The 12,675-nt window shown below is 41.9% G+C and overlaps 1 protein-coding gene across 3 annotated transcripts in view; it reads right to left on the reverse strand.

Annotated features, from left to right (window-relative positions):
- Positions 1-221: 221 nt before the first annotated feature.
- sh2d3ca (SH2 domain containing 3Ca) overlaps positions 222-12,675 on the reverse strand; it is a 47,166-nt gene continuing 34,712 nt past the window's right edge. Inside the window, exons 5-16 of one of the 3 annotated variants that reach the window (XM_034896460.1) lie at positions 11,928-12,056; positions 9,138-9,287; positions 8,138-8,415; positions 7,925-8,002; positions 7,081-7,208; positions 6,595-6,967; positions 5,394-5,523; positions 5,105-5,220; positions 4,677-4,848; positions 4,461-4,572; positions 4,163-4,369; positions 222-2,069 (exon numbers count right to left, since the gene is read on the reverse strand). In XM_034896460.1, the coding sequence (XP_034752351.1) occupies positions 1,894-2,069; positions 4,163-4,369; positions 4,461-4,572; positions 4,677-4,848; positions 5,105-5,220; positions 5,394-5,523; positions 6,595-6,967; positions 7,081-7,208; positions 7,925-8,002; positions 8,138-8,415; positions 9,138-9,287; positions 11,928-12,056 (2,049 nt within the window). In that variant the 3' untranslated portion in view covers positions 222-1,893. The remainder of the gene's footprint in view (positions 2,070-4,162; positions 4,370-4,460; positions 4,573-4,676; positions 4,849-5,104; positions 5,221-5,393; positions 5,524-6,594; positions 6,968-7,080; positions 7,209-7,924; positions 8,003-8,137; positions 8,416-9,137; positions 9,288-11,927; positions 12,057-12,675) is intronic. The other 2 variants (XM_034896462.1, XM_034896461.1) reach the window with 2 other exon arrangements.

The following is a 12,675-nucleotide window of genomic DNA, read 5'->3' on the forward strand; positions in this document are numbered from 1 at the left end:
ACACACAATAAATGCGTTATTTTGTGTGTGTCGTCCTGTCATATTGTATTACAATTAAGGGTTGAGTGTTTTTTTCTGACTGAAGATCGCCCCCTGTTGGACCAAAGTGGGACCTGGCACATGTCTCCTCACCTCATGAACTGATCTGTACAGGTCCAGATAATCAAACATCCATTTAAGAATCTCTGATGTGCAACTCTTGGGCAGAAGGATATGTTTTATTTTTTAATAACTTCTGTTTGATTGGTATCTGATATGACTTTAGTTCATATGCTGTATAGATTATCAGGTTGGATGGGTTTGAGAGAACAAAGAATATACATCTAAAAAGAAGCTGATGTTGGGGGCAAAAAGAGAATATTGTGATTGGGTGTCTGTTTCTCAGGGGCCTCAGCCCTTGGTTGAAATGATTGCATAGCTCTGAGAGTCAGCTCCAGCTCTCTCAAGCCCACACACTGTAAATACAGCAAAGATTTAACACCAAACAGTCAACCAAAATGTAATCCCATAGCAATAAAATGATTAGCTCTATTGCTGAAACACAAACGCAAAACATACAACCCAATGACAGTCTCTGCAGCAGGGCTGCTGTCAACATGTTATTATTGGACTTAGTTTGGAAACTTCCTTCACAATTAATTGGTTTTCAAACTGGAAAAAATATGAAAGATAACAGATTTCTCTTGTCTGTTTGGCATCATTCAAGATTATCCACAGACCTGAAAAACCTTCACTGTATCATCTGCATATTGTCAAGTTTGACACACTGTTATATTTTAATTGGCAGGTTAAAGCAACATTTTACTTGGTATAACATTTATAGCTGCATGCATCAACCATTGTAATTATTTCTGAAGCTTTCTAAGCTAAAGCTTCAGTCATACCAAGCTTCATGTCATAAATGTTTAAATACTAAGTGAACATTGCTTGAACTAAATTTAAAAATCCCATTTTTCCTCTGTTAGTGCCATTTCAAGCTAAATTATGTGTACAAGACACAATATCAAATGTATTAGTCAAACAGATACAACAGAGAGACATTGATTTGTTCTCTTAACATTTTTAACAATTCGCAAAACCCTCACATTGAAGTTGCTGCATGATGTCTGCAAATGTATTATTTCGGATACATTTATTAATGCATGCCTGATACATTTTTAAGGGAGTCAATGGGACTGCTCGATACATATTTCATGAGGTTTTATGAACATGGTTCCCTTGGAACAAGCACTGGCAGTTTCTCATGTGTTTGGTGAAGCAATGTCCATGGTGTTTAGATATCCGTTGATCATAGCAAAATAAATCAGCAAAAAAGAAGGGGACTGATGGAAGGTAAACATACATACGTGTACAGACCATGGACTGTACAGACTCACATTCACACACTCAGACAAAACATCTATTATGAGCTATGCAAGTTATTGTTTGCATTTCTTCTACAGTGTGTGACAGCAGTTTGAAACAAGAGAGTCTGCATTGTATTGGAGCAAAGCAAAACTCTGCAGCTCTGTTTGGCCCTCAGGACACACCGTACAAGTTACGGTTTGTACCACGCAGAGGAGCTGGTCACCCATCTCAACCATCTTCTTTTCCACTTAGCTTGTCTCCTCTCAGACGCCATTTAAATATTTTAGCACTAAGTGGGGAAGTCCACAGGGAGGAACAGAAGGACAAGTCCACAGTGAGTGCAACACATGTTATAAGTGAGACCCTCTTATCTATATTGCTCACTGCAAATGCTCTGTTAGCTGCCTCTTCATCCACCCTCCGCCCTCCCAGTGTTTGCGCTGGACTCTTCCACATCATCCTTTGCGATGCAAAATAAGACCATACCACAATGAGTGGTTAGTGGAGATGGGGGTGTTTTGGCGATGTTGGATTTTAGGGCAGGTGCTATAGCTCGCTGTGTCGCACAGCAGGCTCAAGCTTGTGTGACAGAGCAGTGAGGACCTTGTCGAACTTCTCGTAACGCTCTGATTGGCTGCCCTCAGAGCCGCGGCTGCCCCACAGGAGACGCATCTGAAACTCTGTCTGGAAGATCTCGTGTATTTCTGCTTGCTCCTGGAATCCTGGAGAGGAGAGGAGTAGGGGTTACTCTTGGTAAAAAACACTGTGTTCATGACAATCATGGAAAACAAAAAAAAAGTTAATATAAATCCCATAATTGCAGTATAAAATAAAAAAAAACAAGGCTTTGGAAAAACAAAACTGAACAGATTTTGTCAACTAATAAAATTAACATTATTAACTGTGTGCTCTTCTCCCTTATATATGACCACTTATCATGTGAATGACTTCTGGACCTCACATACTGCTACCAAGGTAAAGAATGAACTTTCATGATTGAATGCTCAATTCAATAATTCAAACTCCCTAACCTATCCCTTTAGATGAACTAAAGACAGCAAATATCATGAGCTGAAGAACCATTTTCTACAACTGTATGAAGTAAGCATCGCAACTTTTAGAAATGTTGATGAGGGGAGCAGACTGAGGCTGATAGATGGTGAGATATGACAGGAAACAGAGATGTGAGCTGAAAGCTATTGACACACTGTTCAATAAGGCAGTAATGGCCTCAAACCGAAAACCATTGGGGTGGCATTAGGGATCAATACGGTTAACACACATGCGCGCACACACACACACACACACACAGGCGGAGCTGCCTTGCAAGGCGCAGACCTGCACACTAGGAGCAATTTGGGGTTCATTGTCTTGCTCAAGGACACTCTGACATGCAAAGAGAACCATCCTCCTTGTGATTAAGACACCCTGCTCTACCTCCTGAGCCGCTGCTGCCCAAAAGTGGTCACACAGTTTTATTTATTTTTTTATAGCCAAACATAACAGTGAAATATGTTTCTGAAAACATCTGAGGTAAGAAACAGGCAATGCAGTTTACAGTTGTGTCCGAAGAACATCAGCAGTCACTGACTGTATTAGAGACTACCTGATTCCGATCGTTGTCGGTGGAAACTTGCAAATGCCATTGGGAGCACTAGGGGGAGGCAGAGGAACACGATTTGCTAACCAAGTGCCACGGTCAGGATAGAGTGACAGTTTCAGCAAATATGACAAAACATTTTTTTAAGTTACCCACTGAACTTTTAAATTTGTGCTGTCAAAACAATTGAAATATTTAATCGCAATTAATTGCATTAATGGCATGGTTAACTTGCAATTAATCGCAAATTTGTATCTAGTCTAAGTGTCCCTTGATTTATTTTTGTCCCATTATTTTTTCTCATTTTAATGCTCTTATTAACATGGAAAAGTTTTCAACTTGCTTTGTGCAATTGTTTTTTTTAATTGAAAACAACATTGGCATATAGCCCGCTGTAGTGTTCAATTTCACATGTAACATTCTCACTTGGAGCAGTCATTCACACTTGGAGCAAAAAATCTCTAACCTAGTGTAACACTGTCCCTCAATAAAAGGGTGAAGAAATGATTTGACAAGGGGGGCGGAGAATTGGAATCAGCTGTGTGCTTGGCCATCGAGTGGTATTTCAGACTAAACGTGCTGCTATGACAGCTCAGCTCACAACGACAAAACACACTGATCACTTAAATCTTGTCAAGGGAACCATTTAGCAACTTTTAAAAAGTAAACTTCCCATTCAGAATCTTACTGGCATCCATTTTGGCGTCTTGCGCTCTCCATCCACTCAAAATGTAACGTTACAATTCTTTGACCGGCTTGCAAGCCCAAACAAGTGTGTGCAGCGTGTCTGTTTTGTTTCCGGTCTAGCTAGATCCGGTGTGGTGTTGTAGTTTTTCTAACATTACTAGATGTTGCAACAGCATGTGAAATGGGTTTGCGTTAATGCCGTTAACATGTTTAACTGAAAGCACTACTTTAAACCCAAAGTACAGCTGAGGCCGATTAGAATGCCATTAGTTTTGGTTGTATTTGGTCATAAACTCAATAATTGGGCATATAACATTTTTCATTGACCTAACTTATATCCTGAGGGGAACATGACTGTGTGTACCAAATACCGAGGCAATCCATCCAATAGTTGACATTTTTCAGTCCGTACCAAAGTGGTAGATGGCCTAAATGCATGGCCGACCAACAGATAAACCATTGTTGGACACAGAGCCCTGCTGCTAGCATGGCTAAAAACAAAACACATGCTGTCATACTGGGCCTTACCCTGCAGTTTGGTCTCAGTGTTGGTTCTATAGATCCCCCCGTGGTGTGCAATGGTACGAGCTGCCTCCAGGTGGTACATAACCACGTCTACTCCAACCTCTGCACTCTCCCAGGGCTCCAGCGCCTCCCCCACAGCCATACCCCGCTCCAATAAGGAAAGGACGGGAATTATGTGGGGGAAGGAGGTGTTGGAAAGGGCATTCGACTCTGTACGCAGGGGAAGAGTTTTCAGTTCAGAGTTGTAAATAAATCCACATATGTATGAAACATATACCAACTATTTAATCTATGATCTCACCTTTGCCATCATTCATATTCTTCATGAAAGGTTTGAGCTTCTTCTCATAAAGAATAGCACCCTCTGTGTGTCTCTGGCGTAATGTTATCCACGTCTGCTCCAGGCGGGAAATCTGTAGCAATGATTGACACAACATTTTTAAGAATGCACTATTACCTAGCCCTGAAAAAAATCTCTCTCTCTCTCTCTCTCTCTCTCTCTCTCTATCTATCTTACTTGTGGCAATTCCAGCGCTCTCATCACAGCAGCAAAGCCAAACATGTTGCCCAGGTTGCTTTTCAACTCGGCTGCTAATTGGATGGTCTTGTGGAGCAGGGCCGCCCTCTCCTCTGTGCTTCCTGTACAGCCCAGCAGATCCACTGCCATCATGATAGACATGGTATAAAACCTGAGAAAATAAAAAGGTGCTATTCAATAACATGTATCAATAAATGTGAATTACCGCTAATGATAGGGAAACAGAGGTTGAGGCAAAGGCTATTTTGAAAGCCACTCCGGAATTTAACATTGTGGCAGTGTGTTGCAAGATAAGAACAGAGGGAAAAGAAGAGAAGAAATGGGTAAAAAGAACAGAAGTGTTCAGAGAATCAATAGCTGAATTAATTTAGGAGTTGGTGAGTGATGTATGACTTAAGACAGTGTACCTCTCCAGTAGGTCAATTCGTAGCTGGTGTCCATGTGGTAGTGTCAGTAACTCCAACCCTGAGGACACTCCCATCATCCTTTGCATGTCTGGGGTTACACCTAATATTCTAGCCACCTGTCCAAGAGTTAAAAAACAGATCAGTTGTATGTGTGGTGTGATATATGTGTGCATACATGCATACATACTGCGTTCACATTTGGTGATGTGAATATGCAAGTCAGTATTTGTGCTTTTGTATGTATCTCTGCTTGCATGTCACCTGCATATATTTATCTGTTTGTGCATACCGTGCAGTCCAACATGGTGATGTGTTTCGCCGTGGTCCTTGCATCCACCTCAGCCAGCAGCTCTTTGACTCTCTTCAGCACAGACATCTCTAGAGGCTTATTCTCAGCTGGCATAAGGCAAGACTCGTACCTGCACAGGAGCGATTACACCGTATTAAAAAATACTGAACAACAGAGACATGAGCAATGGCAAAGAGCACAGGAGAAGAGGCCTCTGGACATAAACTGACAAATGCAAACCAAACCAAGTACACAGTATATTTTCTCACTGTGTAACTCAACAATAGCCAACGTTAGTGACATTGTGTCATAGTCATGCCAGCCAGTCAGTCACTTGCTCACACTGGTGCCTCAAACCTAAATTGCCTTTACTGCCTTAACTTCAAATTTCCCCAGTAGTGTTAACACCAATATTAATCCCCCTGCACCAAAATTTCACACAGGATGCTTCAGATGTCAGTGTACCTGACCATTTTCTTGTGAATAGCCTCATCTGCAGTGCACCCCCCCCCCCCCCCCCTCCCCATAGCACTGTAAGCCTAATAGAATACAGTATCTGCTGTGTCTCTGATCACAGCACAAAGTCTGCCCTCAGGCTATTTCCCACAGGATTATCAGTTGTTTACTCAATTCTATTTTGCAGTCTCTGCTCACTCACAGCTGTACTGCAGTGCCTGGTCGAAATTGCCTCACTCCCATATTTTTGCCCTATATGGCAAAATGTCAGCAATTATATTGACCTTTGACCATACCAACTTAAATGAATTGTACGATAGTGATGAGCTCCTACTGTGTCTGTTTCTTTTTAGCTCCCTTCAGCAATCGTCTTGATCGACAGTTCAGGGGAATTTTCTCTTTTTACTGAGCCCGCAAAACTAACTCAGCCAAAAGACCAGCCATAAAGTAACTTGACATAATACAGTAACTTAACATGACAGCATGGTTTTGCATAAGAAGTCTTTGCTGCACAAGATGAGAGTTTGCCACTCTAGCACCTCCCACAATATCTGTGTGTATAATGTCTAAATGCCCTATCAGCACTCAATGCATGTAACATAGGCTACTATAGACATAGACCTCCTCACTTCCTAACTTCAAGTTTAACGAGAGGTCAGGTATTCCTTGGAAACATTATGGAGTGCAAATTTGGAAGCATAATCCTGTGTGTTTGTGTGTGTGTGTTTGTGCACACATCTCATACCTGGATGGCCTAAATGAGGACGTTGTCTCCACCTGTGGGACGCTGAACATCCCCTGTCCTTCCTCCCTTGCTCCTTCCTTCCTCCCTTCTTCCACTCGCAATCGCTCCACGTAGCTCTTAGTTGGGGGTTTAGGGGGCCCAGCGGGACAAGGTCTGAGGTCACAGTAGCTCCCTGCTGTATCTGAGGAATGTGATCGGTAGCCGGGATGATGGGCGGGCGTGGAGTGTGCCGAGTGAGAGGTATGCGCAGGATGCTCTGGTGGGTTGTTATTAGCTGAGGGGCTGAGCTGAGGGTCGCTGGAACGACGCATCACAGGGGAGGGTGGGACGACAGCCAGGACCCTCCCACCTGAGTGGGCTCTCTGCCTGGTGACTGTAGAAAGAGTGACGATTCTTATTACTTATGAAGGCTGTCATTGTAAATGTGAGGGGCTAAGCTTTTACTTTTCATTCATTTGTCTGATGGTGTGTGTCTCTGGCACTTACTAGCACTATATGCAGGACTCAGTGGGGTTTCACCAACAGGTGACAAGGGGCAGCGATACTCCTGAATCTGGTCCATGCTCATCGCACAGTTCCGCATTGCGTCCTTATGGTGGTGGATTGTCGACGGGCTGCAAACACAGCATTTTTACGATGTTAACTATCTTTGAATATGGATTTAAAAGGAGCCGAGGCACTGAAGGGAACTTTACAAAGCATTAAGGTTCAGGGTGTGACATTTATCAGTTTTAGATGACAGGAAAGGTGTCCTTACAGATGCAAGTGCTAATTATTTTAGAATGAGTGGAGTGGGAAATATTTCAGTTGGTGCAACCGTGAAGACAATTCTTCCACTTCATAACACACTCATGTGTTATTTATGCAATTAAACCACTGTACACAACATATTTGTCTGCTCCTTCTTCATAGATTCAAGTTTTAAACAGTCTGTTTGAAACTTGAGAGATCCAGTGCAGAAGTGGCCAAATGAACAATTCATTTTGTAACTTGACTGTGAGGAAAGTAACAGGGATTGATGTTCATTACTAGAGGAGTGATGGCGAGTAATGGTGTTTGTGAAGTGAGGGACTTGCAGGACTGTGGGAGGAAAAGTGCTCTAATTTAGTGCTCAAACACAACACCAGTTACACACACACACACACACACACACACACACACACACACACACACACACACACACACACACACACACACACACACACACACACACACACACACACACACACACACACACACACACACACACACACACACACACACACACACACACACACACACACACACACACACACACACACACACACACACACACACACACACACACAACCTGCAGTTGGGCACAGGTTCCGGCTCTGGTTCTGGTGGTGCCACTGGTGTCTTAACTGGACTGGGACTGTCTGAGTCACTGGTCATGTATATAACATAAAGCAAGAATGAAGTATGAAAAAGAAATCAGTCAGGGTCCTATTATTATTGGCTGCTCAGCTGTTGCATCTTTGCCACTTAAAAAACCCCTTTAGTCCTCATTCTCCTGGCTCACCTGTGAGGTATCATCTTCTCCGTCGTCAGGCCATCGGTCATGGTGACGCTCCGTCTCTTGATGTAGGCTCCCCTCTGACTGGACGGTGAGTAGGCGGAGCCTTGTTTGCTGCAGGCCAGAGCAAAGGTGGCCTCCAAGTAGCGCAGGGGGAGAGTCCTGCTGACCGGACAGTAGATGTGAACTCCGCTGGACTGGGAAACCGGTTTACGCTGGCCCACGTAAAACCTCACAAGCTCCTGGACCGAGTCGAAGCTGTCGGACTCCAACACATACTGCACCTGAGGATAATTTCATATAACAGCTTTGTGTTTTTGTTATACCTGCTGTAAATAGTTTATAACATAACAGCATTCTTTTAGTGGGGAGCACAAAAATGCTGCAATTCCTTGCTTAAAACCTGTTTACTATTACTGTTTAGTGCAGAATCATTGAATAACTAATTTGTGCATGATAAAATGAAACAAATCAGCAAGCAAGGTGGGATATGGAATTTGGAGGAGGCGCAGCTGGTCAACGAGGCACACCTGCGCCAAATTAGCCTGCCCAATGTAAAATCATCGTTAGGAGCAACAAGAGAAAATAGGCCTCTTAAATAGAGGACGGATCTTGACTTACAAAACCCAGGAATACGTAAATAATAACACTTAAAATGCACTTTACTCTAGTATGATGGAAGTGAGGAGAGAGGAGGACGCTATGGGCAACACTGTCATGTCTATATAGGCCAGTAAAGACCGTAGTTAAGGCTCAATACACATTTCACACAGTCAGCATGACACAGGTGTGACTAATAAAATGATCAATTGGCTTTTCGAATGCCTGGACTCTGGTATTGTGCATGCTGACTCAACAACAAAGCGCTGGCTGAGACACCCAAATGGAACAGAGCCGCTGCTAATGATATTAGTTACACCTGTTCTCTCCCTGCTCCCACCCAGAGAAGGAGTAACTTTCTGAGTGATGAAAGTTTGAGCTAACCAGTAAGAGCTTTAATACATACCTTGGTCTCATTGGATTTGACCAGGACTTTGCTGATTTTGAAGTGCAGCACCTCATTATCCCATCGACAGGTCAGTACGTAGTCACCCACACCGGTCAGAGAGTCACGCACGAGGAAATCCCCATTACGTACAACCAGAGTCTCTGACACCTAGACAGAAAATATGTTTATGGGTTTTTCTTGTTTGCAAAACAAGACAAAAGGCTCTAATCTTACTACAGCATGTTTGTGAATATGTTGTGTCTGACACGTTGACTTTTGCATAATTGAATAATTGAATTTAGAGAATCATGATTATTTATAACAATGCCTTAGAACAGTGTGTATCTCTTATCAAACACAACTATCTCTCTCCCTGCTGATATGCACAGTTTGAATTGGCAATGATGGATGAATTGCCAGAGACAGTGTTTGGAATCTCCTTTAGAGGATGCATTTTATCGAATTCAGCTCTATTGTAAAAATGAGAGTTATTTTTAATTTATTGACAAAACAAACAACCTAGAAAAAGCAATTTTCCCATTCTTGTCAATGGAGCCTCAGGCTGTACATCTTGCTGATACCAAACACTACAGAAGTATCTCTGGTGTCCATGAGAAGATTTCGCAAATATTGATCATGTAGGGCAAGAGAAACATTTTTCATTCTGAGCAGTAATTCCCTTTAAAAATACCTGTAAAGAAACTGCTGATGAAGGCTGAAGGGGTGATTCTTCAGATTCACTCAGCACAGGAAACAAGGCATGAAATATGCAATGCAGCACAGCACAGCACAGTATAGGGTAAACAGTGCTTCAGGGACCAGCAGGAGGCAGTATACACACAAGTCAGGAGCTTAAACCAAGTGGAGGTTTCTCTCATCTCTCCAATTACTAAAAATAAAATCTGTTGTCTGAGTTTTATTTAGCTTTTTTTAAACTGATAACTCACCCTGCATTTAAGAATGTATCCTTTTTCATGCCAACACTTTGGAACACAACATATAAAGTAATATGACTTAGAGGAAAGCCACATTGGTCCATACATTGATGACATGTGCATATACTAGGAGTCTTCACTTTAAAGGGAAAAACCAAAGGAAAAAAAGGAGCCGGAAGAAAGGATAGTATGTACAGTGTGTGAAGTGTAGTCATTATGTATTGTTTGGTGAACCAGAGGGCTCAGGGTTTCCCCAAGTTTCCACTGGGACAAACCATGAATAAATGAATATATTATGTAAATTTAAAGAGGAAAGACTTACAGATGGTGTGTGTGTGTGTGTGTATGTGTGTGTGTGTGTGTGTGTGTTTCTGTGTGTGTGTGTGTGTGTGTGAGAGAGACCAGAGGTTGATCAAGAGACAGAGGCTGCATCTCTGAACGAGTACCCTGCACATGTGCATGCGGTGTGGGTGTGTGGGCGGGTGCAGGTAGTGTGTATGTGTGTCTCAGTCACCAGCTGGGGAACTCAATTGCGTACATAAGCAACACACACAGCTGTCTGTTTGGCAGAGTTTCTTCTCCTTCTGAACGCTAAAGCAATTTCTACTGAGCTGTGACAGATGATGGGATTCAGAAATCAGTGTCATTCTGTGTGTAAAGCATTTAAACTGTGCTTTCAAAGCCAGAGAATTTGGCCTAGTACTTGCTCAACTAATACTATTGGTTGACAACCACACCAACCCACACAAAAAAATACTATTGTTGGTACTTTTAGGTAATTTGGCTTTTTGAAGGAAATAATTAAATGTGTAGAAATATCCAAAGCAGCAAAACCTCCTTTTTCAAAATTTACATATTTAATCATAATTTATTAACAGGGACTTAGAGACTCTGACATGAAGTTTAACTTTAAGTTTTGGTTATTTTTAAGTATAAAAGTTTAGTGTGTTCTGGAAACATTATACCACACATTTAACTTAATCAAAACACATTTTAAAACATCCCATGGCATGAACATCACACAACGTTTTTTTTAACGTTAATATGAGTTCCCCTAGCCTTCCTTTGGCACCCCAGTGGCTAGAAATGGCGATAGGCGTAAACAGAGCCATGGGTATCCTGCTTTGCCATGGAGAAAATGAAAGCTCAGATGGGCTGATCTGAAATCTTGCTCCTTATGAGGTCATAAAGGGCAAGATAACCTCCCCTTTATCTGCTTTGCCCGCCCAGAGAATTTGGGCTACCCATGAGAAAGAGAGACAAACAGGCTTATAAACAAGCAAAGTGGCAATTGCTCAAAGCCCCACCCCCAGTCTCCACCTTGCCCATGTCATGGAACCTTTAAAACTAGGGCTGCAATGCTGCAACCAATGACTATTTTATTTTTTTATTGATCTGTCTTTTTGTTCAATTAATCAAATAATTTGTCTTAAAAAATGTCAAAATTGTGATAAATGCCTATGAGAGATGCCCCGAGCGACAAATTGAAATAGCTTGTTCTGTCTATGCCCCCAAAGATATTCAATTTACAATAACTACATTAAACAGGACAGTGCAGATTTTTTTAGTGATCATATCAATTTATCAAACATTCTGCCAATTATTTTCCCAATGAACTGATTGTATAGGCTATCAAATGTCATAAAGGGGAAAATTATCAATTTTATGGTGAAGTCTTCAAATATCTTTTTGTTTTGTCTGACCAAAACCCTAAAGAAATCTGTTTACAATGATTCAAAACAAAGAAAAACAGAAAATCTTCACATACACATCTGTGTACCTACCTGTCCTCACATGAAGCCCAGTGTCATGGGTAACTCAATGCTCTCTGCTGTAAAGATTCCACAGTGTACATCATAATGTGTGTGTTTACCTCTCTGGGTATGTGTCCATGGTACCAGCCATGGCTCCTGATGTCAGCAGCACTCAGTTTCAGTTCCTCCTCCAGCTCCTTCCGAAGTTTCTCAGGAGGAGACTCCAGCAGGTACTTCTCCTTGGAGAACTGCGTGGAACAAACACAAGAACACAACAAGACATGAGTGGGAGGGAGTTTACACAAGGGTCTGTTCACAGTGTATTTACATTTAAATAAAATAAATAAATATAAATGTAAAATAAACAAAAGTTACATATAGACTGATCTATGTTTTATGTTAAGTATTTGAATCTAATTTTCAAGAGGGAAGAGTATATACATCTATTTATATACTGTATACCTACATAATTTAGGATTTACAATACAAAAATTGCTAAATTAATACTTCAGTTTAGAGCATGAAAACAATGCAATAGTATAATACTGTAACAAATGTGTGTGGTTTCTAGCTACAGCACAGCGTTGTTTACACCAACACACACACACACACACACACACACAGACACACCTGTGTTACAGAAGGCAACACTGCAGGGAAGCAACACTGGGAGCTGCCTTCACATGGACACACTGATTCAGGCGCACATTCTCACACACACACACACACACACACACACACACACACACACACACACACACACACACACACACACACACACACACACACACACACACACACACACACACACACACACACACACACACACACACACACACACACACACGAAACATTCCAATTGACCTT

Source organism: Etheostoma cragini, chromosome 16 (assembly GCF_013103735.1).
Source record: "Etheostoma cragini isolate CJK2018 chromosome 16, CSU_Ecrag_1.0, whole genome shotgun sequence".
NCBI lineage: Eukaryota > Metazoa > Chordata > Actinopteri > Perciformes > Percidae > Etheostoma > Etheostoma cragini.